This window comes from Tenrec ecaudatus, chromosome 6 (assembly GCF_050624435.1).
Source record: "Tenrec ecaudatus isolate mTenEca1 chromosome 6, mTenEca1.hap1, whole genome shotgun sequence".
NCBI classification, from domain to species: Eukaryota; Metazoa; Chordata; class Mammalia; order Afrosoricida; family Tenrecidae; genus Tenrec; species Tenrec ecaudatus.
The window spans coordinates 75831752-75852944 of NC_134535.1; the positions used below are offsets into that span (position 1 = coordinate 75831752).

Genomic DNA, 21193 nt, shown 5'->3' on the forward strand with positions numbered 1-21193 from the left:
TAAGCACCCAAGTTCAGGCTTGTTGCTGCAGGGATGGCCAAAATCAATAATTTTTTAAAAAGTAAACTTACACTCTCTGCCCTTGGTTGAGGGGGAAGGCTGAGGGGATTCTCAGCAGCCCCCTTGTGATCCAAGGGTTTGTATTTTTTTAAGTTTGTTCATATTTGTATGTACACATCTATTTAAAGCCAAGGGATTATCTTTCTATAAATATATAACTGGCAACCTGCTCCCTCTCTTATTTGGCCATTTAGCTGGAACTCTTCCTCATTTGAGAAGCCTTTTTACACTGTATTAGCTGAGAGTGAAGGGCACCCCCTGCTGGACTGAAGGAGTGAGGATAAGTCAGTTTACTAAACCCAAGAGTCAAGCAAGCCCACCGCCATCCAGTAGATGCCAACTCATAGCAACCCTATATATATAGACAGAGGTTCCCAAACTTACTTGGCCTACTGCCCCCTTTTCAGAAAAACAATAACCAGAACCTTGTGTACTGTAGCCCAAAATCCAGGATAAAGTGTTGAGTATCTGCTTTGGCAGCCCCCCTATCATATTTTGGAAACTGCTATTATAGCGAGGGAGGGGTGGGGGTGCCTGTGGCTGTAGATCTTCACAGGAGGGGATAGCTTCCACTTGCTTCATGGAGTGGCTGACAGGCTTGCACCCACCCCCCTCACCGTGGTTAGCAGTACAGTGCTCGCCCAACAGTTTTATGGAGTGAAATATTTTTTCTTCCATAGTCTCTTATGACATCTTCCTACTTTATTTGCTCACCCAATTGTAGCCATATCTGAAAAAAGGTTTCTTTATTATAAGGAAGATACAATCAAATCTAGCTGGGAGGTGGTGGGAGTGGGAAGTATGGATAAAGGTAATCATCAAACAAGCTGTCCAAACGCATGGTTTCCCGCTGTGGAGAAGACACGTGGCCTTTACCTCACCTGCTTTTCCTGATTCAAAGAAATCAGCCCCTGACATGACTGGGTGGTTCAGGAGCCCCAGGTGCCAATATCTTCCTGGAAGTGGGCGGAAAGGTATATAGTTTTTTTTTTTTAGGCATTCGAGAGATAAATGATAGTATAAAGAAGGGGGCCGTTGTCCCCATGTCTTCCTCACACCTACAGTGCTTTTGCTTTCCCTGCACCATCCCTCAATACTTGTTGATCCCGAAGAGACGAACCCCGTGGAACTGGGGCAATTTTGGCAGCAGTACACTGAGCAGCGAGGCTGTGTTGATGAGAAAGTGAGCAGCATCATACTTGGTGTAGAAGCTGGCCAGGAGATAGCTAGGACAAGAGAGAGGAAGAGTGAGGTTTGCTTTCCCTTATCCATATTCATGACTTTCCAGTGATGTCTATTGTCTTAAGTGACCACTGCATGTAGTCCTAGGACAGCTGAAACACTCCAGCTAGATGAGCAGTAATCTGGGGAAAGTGTCAGCCTCCATGTTTTCTTAAAATTGCTAGTGACTAATGGCAAGTGATGAGACAATTCCAACCTGGAGGGCTGCTAAAGGCCTATTTGCTTCCACTCCTCAATCAGTGTTCACAGATTACATTCTCCTCTTTAGCAGTGTGAAAACATTTTATCTTATTTGCATCCTTTCCATTCCCCTACTACTAAGGGAGGGAGCAAGAAACGCTTGGTCATCTTTTGCTACTTTGTTACTATTTTCCCTCGGTTTTGAACTAGAATACTACAATATTGTCAGAGGGTCTTAGATGACTCATCCCCCCCCCTTTTTAAAACTTCCCTGTGGGCCTTTATACCTGGCTCTTGGAATTCATTCCTACCCAGCATCTCCCATCCCCCTACACTTACAGTACAATCGGAGAGATGCTGAGGAACTTGCGAGAAGAAGTAAACTGGAGGCCGTAGTCCATCTGCTCCCAGTGTGTCAGCAGCCGAGCTTTTCCTTGGTCGGGGGTCTCAAAGGGTGTCCCTTTCACTGTATGTAGGAAGACATACATAGCCTGGGAGGAGGGAAAGGGCATTATGAAAGGGCAGACTTGTAAGATAGGAATACAGCCCAAGGAGTGTACAAGGTAGGAATCAGACAATCCCAAAAGGAAGACACCCCCAAAGAAGCCCTGCTAAGAGTCTGGCTCGGTGCTCACCAGGTTGTGGAGGACGTTGGTCAGGGTCCAGACAACAGGGACGCTGAAGAAGGGGATGCTGAGGAGAACCACGTGCAGCAGCCCTACTAAGATGACGTAGGCCAGCCAGATGCCACGGCTGTTCATCACTCGAGTGTTGGGGTTTACTTCGCTGTGTGCCACCCCCACATTCATCCTATCACAGTAGAGGATCAGCAGAGGATTCAATTTCCTTTTACCTTGAGTGGAGCTTGTACCTCGCCCCCCCCCCCCCCCGCCCAACGTCCCACCCCTTTGTGTCCTGAATAGCCAAATCCCTGAACTCAAATGGGAATGAGAAAACTTACTCATTATACACAAGAAAAAGGTAAACCATAGGAAGAATATTCTGCATGTAGAGGTACGTTGTTACTTTTCACCGTAACATGCATGGGATGAGTCTAGGTTTGTTGGACCCGCTCCCAGGATCATCAGGAATGGTTAAGAGTATCTCACTTAAATGAGTATTAAAGAATCCTGAATAAGTTACATACTCCCCAAACCTCGGGGAACGGGTCATTTGCACTAAAAAGGAACCACCAGGAAGGCAGAAGGGGTAAATCAAAACCCAACACGGCCATGGGGTCAATTCTGACCAAGCAGAACTGCCCCAGTGGGATGGGTAGCCTCCCTCTGTGCCCGAGGAGCGGCGGTTTTGACAGCAGCCCAAGGCGTAACCTGCTCCCTCTGGGTCAAGCTACCTCTTCCTTTTCTGGGTCAGCCCATCCTCTTGGCCTATTGATACTTCACCCAAGAGTAAGCCCTGCAAGAACGTGCCCTGAGCTTTCGGAACGCCTAAAGAAAAGCCGCCCTCGCATCGACTCCGAGTCCGCCGTGGCTAGGGCCATCCATCCCAGCGCGGCCCTTTCGATTTCTGTAAGCTTTAGGGCTGAGGGTTTAGGGAGTGGCTCTTGATTGTCTCCTACCTGAGGTCTCTAACTAAAACTGAATGAACCCGCCCCCATGATACGTCCACCTCCCCTCTCGTTTCGTGGGCGCTCCCTCGGGGCTCTCTCCAACACTCAGTCTCCCAGTGTGTCATGCCTCCCACCTCCTCCTTTTTTTGTTCTTTAGCCTCCCTTTTCCAGTCTCCCAGTACCCCCTACCTGACAGTCCCTTCTAGGGCTTAGCGAAGGCTTCCACACCTGTAGTCTCCAGGAAGCAGCCACCTCCGCCCACCGGCCGCTCCCTATTGGTGGAACAGAAACAGCGCTGCCATCACCTATTGGTTGGTGGCCTGCAAGGGGGAAGCACAAATGGTGGCCATTTCCGTCGTTCCGCAGAGCCAGAGCCCGCCCTTTACTCCGTCCCACCTTTCGAGAGGGGTGGGGCTTGCTGGCGGGAGCGTGCGTGCGGGGCCGCCTTCTGGCAAATGAGGAGCGCTGATGGTGTGGGGTGGGAGTAAGAGTGGCGACGATTGGCCAGCGTTCGCTCTCTGCGCCTGGGCGGGAGCGCCGGGGGGCGGGGCTGCGGGTGGGGGCCTGGCGGGGGAGAGGGGGTAGCAAGATGGCGGCCGAGACGGTGGAGCTTCACAAGCTGAAGGTGCCGTGAAGGGGACTAGGGTTGAAAGGGGCCTTTTCTGGGGTCTGGGATCTGAAGCGTGGCTTGGGTCTTCACCTGCGTGTTCCGACTGCGGGCTTTTGCGTTTTGTTTTCCGGCTCCCGCCGTAGTTAGCCGGCTTTTCTTTTGTGCCTGCCTTTTCCCTGCCTGCACCTTCCCTACTTTCCTGGTTTTCCTGACGACTTTACTGTTATCCGTGCATGTTAGTTCGCTTCCCTGGTTTCCGTAGCTGTACCTTCGGTTACTCTTCCCTGTCGGTCGTGTAAGTGCCTTCTACCTTTTCTACAGAGAGCTGCATTACGTCCGTGGTCCCCTCACCGCCGGACACGGGACCCCCTTTTCGCTCTAGGTTGATAGTCCCGTCTGTTGACCAAAGCTGAGATTCCCCCTAGCAGGCAGTCGCTCTTAGATGTGTCTCTGTCTATCTAGGGTCGAAACGTGATCCCGAAAATGCTTTCACTCCTATTTACCGGTTGGGTTACGCCGCCGAAAACCTGGAGACTTTCCGGGGTCCGGAAGGCCTTAAGTAACAGTAAAGGCACAGGTACCTCAGCTCTCGACGACTTTCCAAGTCTCTTAGTGGTTCCTGGACCTCCGGGCTGCACCGCCCTACGTTCCCCTTTGGAGAGAGACAGCCAGTACTGTGGGAGAACCTTTTCAAGGTTAAGGATTACTCTGTCCCATTCCTGTGGCCGGTGGACTTCGCATCCCTTGACAAGAATAACTGAAGCCATTTAAAGTTATAGGTCTTGGTAGCTTTCTCACGGGTAATTGATCATTTTCCTGGAAGAAAAGAGTGGTTTCTTTTAGGGTAACCTTGAGAACAACTTCGGAAGTCGTCCTTTTGTATGTCTCAGGTAGCTTTCCCATCAGACACTCTGATCGCATCATCTTGGTTATCATGAGCAAAGCAGGCTGGTTGAGTCAGAATTGATGCGTTAGCACTTGATGACCAATCGTTAAAAGAACATCAAACCAGTAAATTTAATGAGAAAGGATAAGGAAAAGTTCCTTCTTTAGTCACCACTAGACACCAGCAAACCTTTTGGCGAAAGTTGATCATTTATCACCCTTGGATTCTAATTTTTTACTGCTAAGGGGTGTGTGTGTGTGTGTGTTGTGTTTTATTAAGTTGGTGATAATGCAATGTGTAGATTATATCAGCTGTCTCAACTTCATGAGTAAAACTTTGAGCCACTACCTTCTTTGTATGTATATACTTATTTATATATAAATTACACAGCTTACCATAGTCTACATATTAAAAAATAGCACACATGCAAAAAGGGATTTTTGAAAGGATGAAATAAAAGGAAACAAGAATAGAAAATCTAGTATATATATTTTTTTGACTCCTGGAGTAAATTACCAGCTGCCACTATGACTTGTTTTTATGGATTTTGCATTTATTTAGAGAGTTCCTGCCATCAAATAATGTATTTTTCAAATCAATGCTAAATTTGAACTTGATTGGATAAGTCATTTTTATACACTATCCTTAAGCTTGATTTCAGGTAGTAGAGAACATGAGGCATTCCAAAACAGCCTAAAAAGGACTCTTTCAATCATGTTTGCTTATCCTTGCTTTTTCTCTGGAGCACTTCTTAAACTTTGGGAGGTCACAGATATCTTTGAACTGATGAAAGGTATGGGCCCTCTCGCTAGATAAAGGCATGTTCACATATTTTGCATGCAATTTGAGGGCCCTCAGAAAACTATCTTGTAACCCAGAGGAGTCCTATAATTGTTACTTCCCGGACGGAAAGTTCATCTTTGGTTCCATTGGTGACCTTGGTCAAGTGTGTGTTCGTGACTTTCAGATTTACTTAGGGCTTTCTCTCTCTCGCTCTTTTTAAACTTTCCAAATTTTGTAAAGGAAATTTGGGACCTCATAATTAGGAATAGGATTTGAAGGAAAGCTATTTTCTATCTGAATGGACACTATAGAGTAAGTGCTAGCCATTTGAGCACACTTAGGGATGGAACTGTGCAAGTGGATGAGCTATCTTTGAACTGGAACAGATTTTTAGTCAAACATAAAATAGATAATCAAAGATTAGAACATACATGTAGGTAGTTGATGGTATTTCGGAAGGTGTATATAAAGGTAGAGTGATACTGAAATAAATAACATGATAGTGAAAAGAATCTTCTGATTGTGTAAGGAGTTTGGTGTAAGTCGTGTTGGCAGGAAGGATGTTCAGAACTGTTTTACGCTCCTGGCAGTCTGGAGTGATGGGATCTACTTACAATCTTTCGATGATGCCTGCCGGTCTCTCCAACTTAGTTCATCCCCTTCCAAAGACAGTCATCTTTCATTTTCTCAGAATGGCTATGTTCATTAATTTCAACCACCAACATAATTTACGCTGCTGCAAGCGGCGATCACAGCCATTCTCATGAGAGAGTGCTGTTGATCCATGGTGTTAATCCAGGTGGCAGTGCTTTATGCAGAAGATCACCACCATTACATGAAGTGAGACTGGGTGATCAAGCGTTTGCTAGGTTTCAGTAGTTCTGTCAGGATGTTACAAGTATAAGCAAGCTGGTGGGTTAGGTTGGTACTAACTATAGAGAGGTAAAGGAAAGATGATTTGGAATGTAATGTACGAATTTATATATTAGATGTTGAAAGATTAGGGTAGTGATAATTTTAGGTTGGGACAAGAAAAGCCAGTTTTATGCCGGAGAAAAGATAATTTCATATTGGGCTTAAGTGTCTTTGGGACAGCCCCTTAGAGATGTCTAGAGGCCAGCTAAGAATGTGGGTCTTCAAGAATTGAAAGTTTGTGGTAAAACCTTGTGAGTTATTTTAAAAATATTTATTGGGGACCTACCCTGTGCCAGCTGTCAAAGGGATCGGAGTTTAGCAATGAATAGAACGGACAGAAATCCTTACCCTTATAGGAATTGTATTTTACTGGGGAAGGCAGTCTTGGAAAGTACGGTAGGAAAGACTGTCATTTTAAATAGGGTGATCAGGTAAGTCATCAATGAGAAGGTATATTTAAGCAAAAACTTGAAAAACATTTGTAAGCATCATAGTAGTTAAAATTATAAACTTGAAACATCTGAGCTGGCATATCACCTCTATTTACCAGTTATAACACAAACTAACTGAATCTTTTAAAGACTAATTTTCATTATTTATAAAAGGAGGGTGTCATAATACCAATCACACAAGTTTGTTGTAAGGATAAAATGAGAAAATACGTTCAAAGGACGTAGCATTTTATGTGGCGTATGCTAGTACTTGAAGAATACAGGGGGAGGGGAATACAACGGTAGTAGTAGAGTAAAAGGGAGATTCTGTAAAGGAATCTGGACATAAAGAATGTCTGGAAACTGGTAGCGATTGTACAATTCTACTTGACATGATTGAACTGTGGAATGATTTGATATATTAAATCTCAATATATATTTTTATTTTTTAATAATATATATATTTTAAGTTGTGCAGTCATCACCCAAAGAAAAGAAAAATACATACTTGAGTTTCTACCGTATAAGATGTTATGGATGATATAAAATACCTATGCTGAGAGAATTTAAAAACTATATGGAAAGACAACAGTTGCAAAATATCTCTAATAAAAATTTTAATTTAAAATTTCTTATTAATAAGATAGAAATGTTCACAGTGCAATAAGTTAATGTCAGAATATATCATATGGTCATTTGAGCTATCCTTTCTCTGGGTTCATAGGTAGAGTGGAAAATGTTATTGATCCTGTGAAATAAGATTTTTAAAATAATAGCTTTTTGGATAGGTAATTCATACACAAGTTTAAAGGTACAAAAGAGTATACGGTAAAGTCTTTTCTCCTTACACTTGTTCCCAACTAAATTTCCCTTCCCAATTTCAACTAGTATTAGCTATTTCGTATTCAGACATTTCATGCATATGTTGTGTAGTTTTTCTATGTGTGTTTATATATGTAAATGCATATATACTTGTGTGTATATGTGTAGTTACATATATATTTGCATTAATGCTAGTGTCCTACATACCGTATTCTATCAATCAGCTTTTTAATAGACATCTTTGTTGGGCTAGGAGTCACATAGCATACAGTTCACTCAACATACCTTATTGGTTAAATAAATGATTTTTAAATTCCTGTAAAAATAGGTGATTTAATATTTTAAGTTCATCGCTTCTCAGCCTTTTGGCTAAGCTCAAGTGTATATTTTAAGTTCTTATTTAAGGTTTAAAAAGTTTCATTCTAATGTAAGTGTGCTAAAATGTGTGCAAAATAAAATTGTCATTTGGGGTTATTTTGTATTTTAATGTTTCCATGACCAAATCACTCTGTGGTTTGAAATTTTCGTTTTCAGTACTAGAAGGCATGTTGAACCAAGAGGGGGAAAGTTTTTGAAGCAATAGTGAATTTTGATTGAATTTTATGAGATGCATATGTCCCAAAGGGACTTTAATGGGAGGCTTGGTAGAATGAGGAGTCAGTCTCCCACCACAGTTAAACAGGTCCTTGTATTACTGTACTGCACCTGGGACAGCAGCTTCCCAAGAAACCCAAGAGACTGAAAATGTTGGTGGATGATATTTGTCTCACAGATCATAAGACGGTTAACTCATCTATTTCCCCTTTAAAATCATGTCCCAAAACATGAGATTTTATAGCATAGTAAGTGGGATAATACAGTTTTATATAAAAAATCATTATTATCTAATGTTCCAATTTGCCCAGGGAGGGGTATGATAGTGTTAAGAGGTGTTGAATGAGAAGAGACCTGAGTGGGAGAAGACCAAAACCCTCACACCTGGGCCAGTGGGTATCATCATGATAAATGGAGAAAAGATTAAAGTTGAGGATTTCGATTTGCTTGGATCCACAGTCAGTGCTCATGGGAGCAGTAGTCAAGAGATCAAAATGTGCCTGCATTGGGGAAATCTGCACAAGCACCGTTAAAATGTTGACAAGCAAGGATGTTCCTTAAAAGGCTGAGGTGTTCCTGACCCAAACTGGTATTTTCAACTGGTAAAGGTGAGGGTCAGTGGAAAGGAGAAAGACCTCTGACAAGATGGATTGACAAGTGGCTGCAAAACACTGGGCTCAGCCATCAGAACCTTGGTGAGGTTGGCAGTGTTTTATTCTGTTGTCTGTAGGGTCGCTGTGAGACGGAGCTAACAACAACAAGTTATGGTCCAAAGGCTGGTGCTGCTCGCGAACCAGCTCTGTTACTGGGTCGTGAGGTGCTGGGAACATCCTGTGGAGCCACTGGTGTGGTCAGCTGCTGACCTTTTAGTTGGCAGCCATTATGTTACCAGGTCTCCCATGGTTTTCAGTGTTGTTTTTCATGCCCTGGATTCGGTGCTGGCTTTTAGTGACCCAGTGGACAGTGGGACAAAACACTGCCCAGTTAGTTCTGCGACATTCTCCCAGTTACGTTTGAGCCCGTTGTTGAAGCCACTTTGTCATTCCATCTTAGCAAGGAATAGGCTGTCACCTTCTGAGGGAGTAACCACTGGAAACTATGAATAGTAGCGGAACAGTCTATAGAGAACCTGTTATTGGCATGTGGAGTGGAGCACACCTCTTCATAGGAAAACTGCCCCGCATACCACATGTGCCACCTCCCCAATCATTGTGTCTTTATTAGACACTTCGTACTTTCTTCTTTTGTTATTGAGGATACTCCCTGGTTGAAAATCCAGAGCTGCTGAACATTCTGTTTTCGTAATAAAGTCCTTCTAGTTGAATCTGTATTCTACCTTCTGGTTTGTCTAGATTTGTACTTCAAAACCAGCAAGACCCTCTTTGCTGTTGAGAATGTGCACCACAGAACACACGTCGATTCAACAATTTACACACTACAATTTAGTGGCATTAATGATCATTTTTAAGTTGTGGTACCGTCCTCACCCTCCCCTTCCAAGTTGTTAGCATCAGTCTTTCAGACCAAACACCTGTTACGGGCACTGGTCTGCGTGTGGGCTTTCTGGAGCCATTTTCTTGTTCTTAGATCAGCTCCCAGTAAGATTCTGTCAGTTAACCCATTCCCAGATTTACTTTCATTGCAAATCATGATGTGAACTTTTTGTGCTTGTTATAGATTGAATTGTGTCCCCTAAAATATTTGTTGTAAATCCCAATCTAGTTATGTGATATCGTAAATCAGTTTATTTTTGAGATATGAAGAGATTATATAAACAGGCAAACATAGGGGAAGAGAGTTGCCAAGCCGAATCGCCCAGGAGCAGAAACTTAGAAGGAAGCAGAAACTTTCTCCAGAGCCGAGAAAGCACAAAAAACCTTCCCCAAAGCTCATGCCCTGATTCCTGACCTCTACCCCCCCACCTGCAAACTACGAGAAAATAGATTTCCATTTGTTAAAGTCATTCCTTTGTATTTCTGTAGTACTACTAGATAACTCAGAAAGCCCTTGTAACCTGCGGTCTTTGTCATCTGAGTTACCTTTGAGCCTGAATGCTGTCTTGTTTCTTTCTTTTTTTGTATAAAGTGCAGGACTTTATATGTATTCTTTCTATATTGAATCTTCATTTTGATTCATTGTTCTCAAGAATTCTTTCCCCCTCCCACAGTAATTAGCAATTTTCCTTCCTCCAAATTGTGTTGCAAAGTTGATCAGAGTATTTATGGCTTCGTCAGGTTCTGATTTTGAAACAGTCAGTATAACTCGGTCATGCCATCAGATACTTCTTTCCATATTGAGGGATCCTTTAATCAATTCATTGTTGGTGTTAAGCTAGTTAGGACATCTTTCTGACTCGATAGTAGTTGAATATGTATGCCTGTATATGGTAGATTACAATAAAGGGTTTGTGATAGTAGGTGGCCAGAAGAATTTGCTTTTAGATCATTGGATTTGTTTCTTGAAGATTGGTTCATTCCATATTCTAGCTGACATGGTAATTTAAAAAGAATTTTTTAAGCAAAAAAATATGATGGCATGCACAAACAAACAGGTTAGGATTTTCGTTTTATTTGTTAGAAAAGTTCTTTTGCGTATTGAATATTGTTGGAGTAACTAGGTTGTCTCCTTGGGCTTGAGCCTGGTGGGATTAATGGGCAAATGTTTTGGACTGAATTTTCCTTTTCTTTTTCTTAGGAGAACTACTTTTTATTCACCAGGGTTATCCTGTTAACTAAGAAAAAAATTACTCTTACTTTTCAGCTTGCTGAACTAAAGCAGGAATGTCTTGCACGTGGCTTGGAGACCAAGGGAATAAAACAAGATCTCATCAACAGGCTCCAGGCATATCTTGAAGAGCATGGTGAGTGCTTTGTAAAAGCAAGAAGTTATGTGAATGAGGAGATCAATTTTCGGGCTCTTGTTACATGGACATTTTCTAATTTTCATTAAGGTTGTTGCTGACAAGCAGTTAATTAACTGCAAAGAAACTACCTCAGTGACTATAATACAAAGAAATGCATATATGTATATATATATTTACATTATAATTTTATTCTGGCAAGTTATTTAAAAGCTAGTGTGGTAATACAAGTTTCATTACCCTGAGGATTAGAAGGCTTGAGCGCTAGTTTTTGCTGTGCCAGAAGTGTACTAAGTTCTGGGCAGCCACTGCTTACATAGCCAAGTGTCTGATCCTGATTCTGAAATGAGAAAATTGCTTTCTGGACCCTTAGACTCCATAAGCCAGGGTGATTTCTGGTACCTTCTAGCTCACACATCCTCACTCTAAACCACACAAAACATGCTTAAGGTGTACTCATCCTGGGGTGTACAAATCTCCTCTCTAATTTTGGTTCCCTTTTATTTCCACTCTCCTGCTCCTACTCCCTCTCTGATTTAAGCACCTATCTTAATGTGTTTAGTATGTATGAGGGGACTTCAAAAAGTTCAAGATCTTTTAGTCCATTTTTCTTTGTTACTTAGCAAAAAGGTTTTTTAAATTCCATTTTTCTATAAGCTCTTAGAAGTCTCATATTTCTTATCTTGTTCTTATAAGTCGTGTTATGTAGTTTTGTGTACAGTATTTTTCTTTATTTAAATAAATGCCTCATTTTTATTTCTCTCTCTTTTCACAAAGTACTTACGCATTTTTTTTAATGTGTGCTTCTGGCATGTGACTGTGTAATCATCTAGTCTATTAATTCAGTTACTGCATAACAAAAAACCGACTGCCAACTCATAATGATCTTGTATGGGATTTCTGCACTGAACTCTTTGGTAGAGAGCTGCATTTTTCTCTTGTGGAACGGCAGGTGGATTTGAACCACTGACTTTATAAATATAAATGTGTACCGCATATGACTAAGCATTGCCAAATTGTTTCCAGAATTACTGCCATACATCTACACATTCATTGGCAGTGCCTGAGGGTTCTTGCATCTCCTTTATAAACCTAAATTTGTCATTAGCCTTTCTAATGTCCTAATTTTTGATAATCAATGATTATTTTCGCTTTAATTTCTCTAAAGTTAAAAATTTTTAAATAGGTCTCTGTCAATGGCCACTTGAGGTGGTTCTTTTTTGTTCATTTTTCTATTGAGACCATAACTCCCCTTTTCATTTACAAGTATTTACATTTTAGTACTTACTCCCTTGTTGGTTTTAGACATAAGTATATCTTTTCTGATGTGTCTCTGTTAACTGTCCATGATGCCCTTCATTATATAGAAATATTTAATTTAAAAACCTTTAGGTTTTTAGAAATTCCTTGCCACCATTAAATCTCAATGATAAAAATCTTTTATTAACTTTGTAGTTTCACTTCATCACGTTCAGATTTTTTTTTGTTGTTTTTAACTTAATGGAGTTTAATTTTGTATTAATGCAAGGTAGAAATAGAGTTATTACCTTCTCGGTGGAACAAATTTTATGTTAGTACAGCTTTCATTATTGTATTTTCTTTTAAGAAAGCAAATTATCATTTTAGCGTAAGTACAGTGACCTGAATGTTTAATATTCTATAGCCGAAGAGGAGGCAAATGAAGAAGATGTACTGGGAGATGAAACAGAGGTGAGTTGGAGAGCGTCGGGTCAGTTACTGGCCTGGAAGTGTACACTGCCTTGGCCATGTTGCTTCTCAGTCATTACAGAGGAGTTAGATGCAAACTCGTTTCAACCAAACCCACTGCCATTGAGTCAGTTCTGACTCATAGTGACCCTACATAAGAGGCTGTAAAACTTTTATTTTTTAATCATTTTATTGGGGATTCTTACACCTCTTAAAACATTCCATACATCAATTGTATCAAGCATATATTGCCATTATTTTCTAAATATTTACTTCCTTTTTGAGCCCTTGGTATCAGCTCCTCTTTTTCCTCCTCCCACCCTCATGGTCCCTTGATAAATTATAATTTATTGTTTTCATATCTTACACCGACCACTGTCTCCCTTCCCCGACGTTTCAGTTGTTCATCCTCCCCGAGGATGGGGGTAGGATTATGCGTCAATCATACTATCAGTTCCCCCCTACTCCCCACCCTCCTTTTCCCCTACTCACCTGTTGTCATCACTCCCATTTCTGTTCCCGAGGGGTTTATCTGACCTGGATTCCTTGTGCTGGGAGCTCTTACCTTGTACCAGCCAGTGTGCATGCTCTGGTCTAGCCAGAACTGAAAGGCAGGGCTAGGGTCATGATAGTGGGGGTGGGGGGTGGGATGTGGACACCTCAAAGAACTAGAGGAGTATTGTGTTTCATCGGTGCTTTACTGCGCCCTGGTTGAGTCATCTCTTCCTTGTGACCCTTCTGTGAGGGGATGTCCTATTGTCTACAGATGGGTTTGAGGATCTCTGCTCGACCCCCTTTGTTCTCAACAATATGCTTTTATTTGTTTGTTTTGGGCCTTCTGGTGCCTGTGACCTGATTCTGTCACACCATGATTCCATGAGGCTGTAAATCTTTTTTATTTTTTACCATTTTATTGGGAGCTCAAACAGCTCTTATGACAATCCATCCATCCGTCCATTGTGTCAAACACATTTGTACATATGTTGAGGCCGTAAACCTTGATGGGAACAGATAGCCTCATCTTTCTCCCTCTGAGTGATTGGTGGGTTTGAACTGCTGACCATTCATTGAGCAATCCAACACTTCCCAATAGCACCACCAGAGCTCATTGGAGGAGCATAATTAAAGGAGTGGAAGTTCTGGGAAACTGGTTTGATTTTTGGAGTTAGAATGTTCTGTTGATGGATTTTTATTCTTGAGTTATGATAACTAATCTTGCTTCTTTTGCCTTTAGGAAGAAGAGCCTAAGCCCATCGAGCTGCCTGTCAAAGAGGAAGAACCCCCTGAGAAAACTGTTGACGTGTAACTATCCCATTTTTATTTGTCTTGGTACAGGACCGATAGTTCTGGGGTTTTTTTCTTTCTTTTTTCCGATAGTTCTGGTTTTATTTGACTTAATATTTCACTATACTCCCCTGTTACATACTCTCTTGGCCTTTTCCTTTCTGATGAATGCATACATTTTCAGGAATCTACTTCAAATATGTGGTCCCAGTGAAGCGAAGTGATTTGTCTCTGAGTTATGTAGGAAGTATTTAGGACCTAATGATACTTCACACTTAGGCATGAGTGTCATTTTCCTAACCCTTCTTACACTTGGGTAGGAGCACCACCATAGGTAAATGCTCTCCAGAGAACTGTGTGAGGAGTTTTGTAAGGGAGGACAGTGTGTTTTAAGCCACCACTATTTAATTTTTTGACGTGTTACGGAGGAAGGGAATAAAGTAATACAATGGAAAGTGTGTCTCCCATTTTATTTAAACTGTTCCAACAAGGTTCATCATAAACATCTTGTATTTAAGGCTCTTTCCACAAAGATTGCCGTTTTCGACTGTAGGACCCCGGTGACATCATGGGCTATGAGTTGGGCTGCTAGCCACAAGGAGTGTAGAAATTGACAAGTCAGTACCTCTTGTCCCACCTTCTCCTGGCTTCCCAGAAGATTTTTGTATATCCTGGAGTGTTTTATATATACTAAATGTATATATACATGTATGCACTTTACATCTTTATTTCCCCATAATCCCATCGACCTTAAAAACTGAGTCAATGCCAACTTATAGCGACCTGATAGGACAGGATAGAGCTGCCCTGTGAGTTTCTGAGACTAACTGCTTATGGGAGTAGAAAGCTCCGTCTGCCTCCTGAGAAGTTGCTGTTGGTTTTGAACTGCGGACCTTGCAGATTGGACCCCAACATGTAAAACCATTACACCACCAGGCCTCCCATCAACCTTATGAAGTAATAGTAATTCTAGTGAGATGGTTGGTCTCTTGTTAACAAGAATAAACAAGCATTTATCTAGTTTCATATCATTTATAATAAAATCATGCATTCTTGTGTTTGTCTAACAATTTTTATCGTTTAGTAAGTATGTCAGAGGACCCCTGGTGGTGGGTTGCTAACCACAAGATCAGCAATGCAAGCCTGTCAGGTGTTCTGAGCAAGAAAGACGAACTGTCAGTAACTGTAAAGCTTTACAGTCATGTGGGAAGTCTCATACAGGGTTCCTGTGAGTCAAAATCAACTCAGTGTCATTGGCTTTGGTTTGAAAGTACACCCACAGGATAAATTCCTAGCAGTAGATTTGCTCAATCACACAGAGGTTGTACATTTTATATTCTAATAAACTATGGATAGTGGATTGCTTTTTAGAGCCAGCTAATAACTTCTCCCTGTAGGAGGTCTGTATTAATAGGAAGAGCGCCTTGACAACAGAGACTTGGAAACTTTCAGATTGGCTTGTGTGTGTTGGAGGTACTGAGGTTTGAAGTTGTTAGTTCATTTAGCCACAGGACACACAAAATGCATATCATTCTTTTTCTTTATTCAAGGCTTTAATTTTATCAATACATTTCAAAAGGATGTTGACAGTATGTTGGGATAATTTTGCTTCTTAGGGGGATAGTTAATGGTGAGACGGGAAGGTTATGGGTCCCTGTAGTTTGGTGAGATTATAGGTGAATGTGGCTAGGAGAGGCACATTTCTCTATGAAGAGTAGACATTTCCCCTTGCATTCCAGAATTCCTGTGTTTTTATTGCTTGAGTTTAATTGAAACTAAAGGGAATTGGAATAGAGCAAAAGGAAGCTGCTTCCATGCAGTTCCCTTTCTGTCTTGAGGGTGCCCTGCACTGATAGTGCTTCAGGATGGGAATGTGGAGCTAGTCATTAGCCTGGAGTTACAGAGCACTGCTCTCTTAATGGCATTGGACTTCCAAGTAAGACATTAAACTTACTTGACCCTTTTGTGCCTGAACAGGCTGGGGAGGGATGGAAGAAGCTGCATGGCCAAGAAATAGGAATAACTTGTACCTTTAAAGATTATCCAGGTTTAATTACAGCGCCTCTGAATATTTAAAAAGAGGTCACTTTTTATCATCTTTGGCCTCAGAGTCTCCAAAGAGTTCGCTTCTGTTCTTAGCTTGATATTTTCACCCCACCCCCACGGCAGCCACAGTAGTTAAATAGTGTAGAACTTAGTTGGTCAGCAGGGGGCACTCATTACTTGTCTTTCGGTCCTAGGACTTGCAACAAAAGGATGGAGGGAGAGAGTAAGTTCCTGTTCCAGAATTGCTTCCTCTGAAAATGTCATTAGACCATTACTACCTTGCAGAGCATCAAATGGGAAAAGTGTCCGGGACATTGGAACCAAAGCCGCCCATGTCTCTAAATGAGGGACCTTAATGAGACTGGTTATGACCCATGGTTTTATGGGAGTTGTTTGGTGGAGAGTTAATGCCCTTCCATTTATCCTGGGTACTTCCGAACTTTGTCTCCCGCCCCTGTGGTCCCGCCTTTTGTTTTCTCTTAGACCTTTTGACCAGTAACTTACCATGTTTTCCTAAGTCAAGCTCCCCTTGGCCTTTTCTCTTCCCACCCTCTTTGGCATTTTTATTTGCCCCACTTTGACTGTTCCAGCTGGAGCTACAGGCCCCATGGGGAAATAAGGGGTTTGTTAGAAAAAAACTGACCTGTGGAGTACTTACTCATTAATGGTTGTGATGAAAATTGAAAGCTGATATTCAATTTAAATGCTCGTTGGAGGAGTCAACATTAGAAGTAAATTCAAAGTTTTTAAATGAAATTATGTTATTCTTTTGAGTATTTCCCTTCAGCTTACTATATTTAATCAAACTCCTTACTTTCTGAGATAAGTAGGTTGGCACTTATGTGAGCTCTTCTTATAGATGATAGTTTAGGGAACTAAGGTTCTAATGGGCTTTGTGCTGTGAGTCTCTTTTTTAATCGAAAGAGATGGGGCATAGAAGGTGAATTGTTATATAACTCTAAGGTTTAGGTGTAGAAAATCCGTTTTTTAATTTAGAAAGATATGTATCTTTTCCAGGGCAGCAGAGAAGAAAGTGGTGAAAATTACCTCTGAAGTACCACAGACTGAGGTAGGTATTAGCTTCCTGTTCTATGTCTGCTGCTTGTTAGATATGCAGTCTCCACACTTTCCTTACTGCTCCTCCTTACCTTTTGTTCTAGTTGCATCATTTCATTTTTAAGTTTTCCATATAGGCAGAAAGCTAATATTGTCAGGTTTTGGTGTTGCTCTATTTCTCCAACTGCAATAAGAAAATACTTGGCCTAATATAATCTCTTTAAATATAATCTTTTGGTTTTAGTGATACTTCATGCTAAAATGTATACAAACCTAGAACTCGGCTTTAAGAAATGACAGGTTATAAGAGAAAAAAGATGTCGCCCTTCAGTTGCTACTCACTAGCAGTTGAGATGGAAGCTTTTTTTGGACCCTGTCTCCGATCTCTGAAATTGCACGCTAGCCCAGGTCTTGTACTTGTCCTCTTTGTAGCCTGAGAGCGTGAGACCACAAAGGACAAGAATGCTTCGTTTCAGAATTGCTGTGTTGGAACCAAGTTGTTCCTTGGATCCCTTTTCCAAGGTCAACCAAAACAACTTCTGGTTTGGGTACAATGTAGGTTTTATTTTATTTCCTCATTTGTCAGAGTGCGAAGGTAATGTTATCTTTTTATGTTTGCTTTGTGGGGAGGGAGGTTGAGATAAGCCTTAGGATAGATACAGTCTGATACTCTCTAGGATTATCAGTATTCTCAGTTAAAACCTTAAGAAATTACTCATGTTCAAACCAACTCTAACCAGCTTTTCTCTTAAAATAAGCAAACCAGAAATTGAGGTTTTTATCTTCCCTTTTAAATTCTTGTCACTTAGAGAATGCAGAAGCGAGCTGAACGATTCAATGTACCTGTGAGCTTGGAGAGTAAGAAAGCTGCCCGAGCAGCGAGGTAAGTGTCCGCAGCTTTTTGTATCTAAGAAGACGGTTTGATATTTGTTGATTTTAAGTAGCATAGAGGTTTTACTGTGGAAAAAATGAACAGCACATCTGATTTGAAGGTAGTATTTATAGATTGAGTTTTATTATCGAGTAGCTGACTTCTACCCCTAAATCTGATCCGGGTTTCCTTTTAGCTTATTCTGTAGACATGTGTGAAGAGGAGAAAACTGAACCTCTTTCATGGGGTTGTTAAAATTAGCTAATGATTGCAAAACTTGAGATCACAAGCGAGAGTGCCATGTGTACACTTGACACGGACACAGACAACCAGGAGTGTGAAAAGCTTCCTGAAACTCAGTGTGTTTTCTTTCTGCAGGTTCGGCATTTCTTCAGTCCCAACAAAAGGTATGATTTTAAGAGGCTCTTCTAAGAAACTTCGTCTTCCTTCTTTTCAGGCACAACAGATTTCATTTCTCCCAACTAGGGGGGACTTGTTAGCTTTCAAAGGCCTGAACTTTTTGATGTGCAGATAAGAGGGAGTGCTGACATTTGCTTTTTAGTCTTGACTAGAATCTTCAGGGACGTTTTAGTACCTTTCTTTCTTGTCTCTTATCTCAGATGAAGTAATTTCTGTGCACCTACCTAGTGTTGTGCTGACTTCTGTGAAGGATAACGGGAAAAGAATATCACTTCTCTATCTTAGGTATACTTAACTTAGCCACAAACTATTGCAGCATTATTTAGGGTAATAAATAATAGAGAAGTAGTAACTACGTAGTATATTGTTAATACATAGCAAAAGTGATACTGAAGAGAATCGGAAAATATTAAGTGAATAAAATCAAGGTACAAAATTATATATTAACAATGTGTTTTCCATTTAACTAAATAGTGTGCATAGATAGGAAGAATTATTTAAAGGATATATATATCAAATTGTTAATACCCATTTTCTCTGGTGGAATTTTAAGTGACTTTTTGTCCGTGTTTTAAAAATTTCTACAATCATTTTACTCTTGCAATAAAGCTATTAAGAATATAATGCTTATTTTCAAGGACTAGATTTAATCTAGTCATCCTTTTTTTCTGGTGGCCTTTGAGTTGTTTTAAGTATGATTAGAAAATGTTCCCTAAAGATCTTGTCGTGTTTATGTAAGATTTCCTGTCGTTGTCTCCCCTGCCCCCCCAACCGCTTGTTTCCCAGCACAAGGATGTGCTGTGCTTTGAAAAAGACCAACTAAATTTTGGCCACTGTGGTTACTGTTTTAGAAACAAAATTTTTTTTTCTGGCTCTCTTGGTTATATTAAGAGAGTTAGTAAAAGCACAACATTTTTTTCCAAATTGTTAGAGACATTAATTAGACTTTAGATGTTTAGATGCTGCTGTTTCAGGAAAGATGAAAGCTGAACTTAGTGCTTAGTATGAGTATAACATCTAACATCTAAGCAATAAAAGAAGGTCTGGAACAACAGCAACTGAACAGATTTGAAAGGAAACAGGGCCAGCTGGGAGTTCATGTTAATGAAGGAGGAACAACTCAAAAGAGGTGAAGAATGGTTACACCTCTGAAAAAGGTAATCAGTATCACAGAATTGTGCGTGTGAAAATAGTTAAATCGGTGTGTTTTTCTATATATATTAACAACTTTTTAAAAATTTGAAGTATAACTGCATTGTTACTTATTGAATCTAACATCCTAAAATTACAAAAATAAGTCAGGATTTTGGAGCATTTTCAAATGGCATATTCTTTGAATAAACATAATAAGACCTAATATTTCTTGGAATATGGAGGGGTTGTTTTAGCATACAAGGTTTGGTAAAAGTTCAATCCATGTTCAGTAATGTTATAGTGGAGAATTAGGAAACTCAGAAGGTTGAACTTGAAATTCTATAGTTTGAAGGAAAATATTCACTAGATTAAGGTTGAGCCTTGAGGCCTGTTCCCAATGTGCGTTCTTGGTGCTAATTTCACAAGAGACCATCATTGCAATAGTTAGTTCTTTTATTCAGATACGGCATCTCTAACAGCTTTATTAAGATAACATTTACTCAGACCATTCATATAAAGTAAGGGTTTTGTTTATGTCTCCATAAATTTGCCTGTTGTGGACATTTCGCATAAGCGTAATTCTATGTGGTTTTTTGTGACTGGCATTTCACTTAAGATATTTTCATGCATACTTACGTGGCAGGGGAGATGCCATGATCAGGAAGGTGGTTTTCCCAGGGTGAGGCTCACCCTTTGCAGTCCGGGTGTGCTGACCCCTGCGATTTCCCCAAATGTGGGAAACTCGACTGCATAATTTATGGTAGTGGGGGACTGTGTTCGTGCTATTAAAAAATAAACAAAAAGGGGGAAAAGATATTTTCATGCTTCATATTTTAACATGCATTACTACTACATTTCTATTGCTGAATAACATTACATTATATGTTTTTTTTAATCTTTTTATTGGGGCTCATAAAGCTCTTATCACAATCTGTACATACATCAATTGAGCAAAGCACCCTTATGCATTCGTTGCACTCGTCATTCCCATAATTCACCTTCCACTTGGGTTCCTGGAATCAGCTCGGTTTTCTTTTTTCCCCCGTCCCCCTCCCTCCCCGATCCCACCCCTGGTCCCTTGATAGTTTATAAATAATTATTATATCTTATCTTACACTCCCCGGCGTCTCCCCTCCCCCGCCTCCCCTTGCCCATCTCCCAGAAAGGAGGTTACACATAGATCTCCGAGATCGGTTCTCCTACATTATATGGTTATACCACATTTAAAAAAATCCATTCAACAGTTAATGCACATTTGGGTGAGTTTCACTTTTTGGTGGATATGAATAATAGTGCTATGAACATTTGCATACAAGTATTTGGTGAAGATATGTGTCTTTATTTCCCTTGGGAATATGCCTCGGAGTTGAATTGCTGGGTCAGTTAGTAGCTTTATGTTTAAATTTTTGAGGAATTTCTTGAGTGTTTTTACAAAATAGCTGACCATTTTAAATTCTCACCTGTAATGAATTTCTGGTGATAGTTTCTGGCTTTTCTTTGTCATCATAGAACAAATGACATTTGCTTTTATATTATTTCTGTGTTATCTTATTTGAAGACTGGAAACTTCTTGTGACTTTTCGAAATGTTGAATTTGTTTTTATTTGCTTCCTTAGGCCTGTCAACTGACACCAAGCCTATGGTAAGAAATATATATATTTTTTATCTCTTGCAGAACCATAGCTGAACCTTGTTTGGTTAGTTTTAAAGTTACAGACTTAA

The 21193-nt window shown here is 40.6% G+C and overlaps 2 protein-coding genes and 1 non-coding gene across 5 annotated transcripts in view; 2 read left to right on the plus strand and 1 right to left on the minus strand.

The window, feature by feature from the left end:
• Window positions 1–789: 789 nt before the first annotated feature.
• ORMDL2 (ORMDL sphingolipid biosynthesis regulator 2) lies at window positions 790–3409 on the minus strand. 3 transcript variants are annotated; one of them, XM_075551528.1, is made up of 5 exons: window positions 3242–3399; window positions 2118–2292; window positions 1822–1973; window positions 1123–1286; window positions 790–1016 (listed from the first exon to the last, which is right to left on the minus strand). In XM_075551528.1, the coding sequence occupies exons 2-4, from the start codon at window positions 2289–2291 to the stop codon at window positions 1151–1153; spliced, it is 462 nt and encodes a 153-aa protein (XP_075407643.1). In that variant the 5' UTR covers window position 2292; window positions 3242–3399; the 3' UTR covers window positions 790–1016; window positions 1123–1150. The 3 variants fall into 3 exon arrangements, with proteins under 3 accessions (XP_075407643.1, XP_075407642.1, XP_075407641.1); XM_075551527.1 differs by having other exon boundaries at window positions 790–1286; window positions 3281–3409; XM_075551526.1 differs by having other exon boundaries at window positions 790–1286.
• A 212-nt stretch (window positions 3410–3621) lies between these two features.
• Window positions 3622–21193, plus strand: part of SARNP (SAP domain containing ribonucleoprotein) — a 43707-nt gene continuing 26135 nt past the window's right edge. Inside the window, exons 1-8 of the mRNA XM_075551529.1 lie at window positions 3622–3677; window positions 10854–10953; window positions 12617–12663; window positions 13895–13962; window positions 17008–17059; window positions 17856–17929; window positions 18296–18324; window positions 21088–21113. Of these exons, the coding sequence (XP_075407644.1) occupies window positions 3642–3677; window positions 10854–10953; window positions 12617–12663; window positions 13895–13962; window positions 17008–17059; window positions 17856–17929; window positions 18296–18324; window positions 21088–21113 (432 nt within the window). The 5' untranslated portion in view covers window positions 3622–3641. The remainder of the gene's footprint in view (window positions 3678–10853; window positions 10954–12616; window positions 12664–13894; window positions 13963–17007; window positions 17060–17855; window positions 17930–18295; window positions 18325–21087; window positions 21114–21193) is intronic.
• LOC142451916 (U1 spliceosomal RNA) lies at window positions 20100–20259 on the plus strand. The gene has a single exon (XR_012785021.1). It is a non-coding gene; the product is annotated as a U1 spliceosomal RNA (small nuclear RNA).

Bases quoted from the DNA above. Each gene is read 5' to 3' on its own strand.
- ORMDL2 (XM_075551527.1), bottom strand. From the start codon at position 2,291: ATGAATGTGGGGGTGGCACACAGCGAAGTAAACCCCAACACTCGAGTG. The intron at 1,974-2,117 runs GTGAGCACCGAG...CCCTCCTCCCAG, and splicing joins CCAACGTCCTCCACAACCTG to GCTATGTATGTCTTCCTACA. The intron at 1,287-1,821 runs GTAAGTGTAGGG...CTCTTGTCCTAG, and splicing joins AGCATCTCTCCGATTGTACT to CTATCTCCTGGCCAGCTTCT.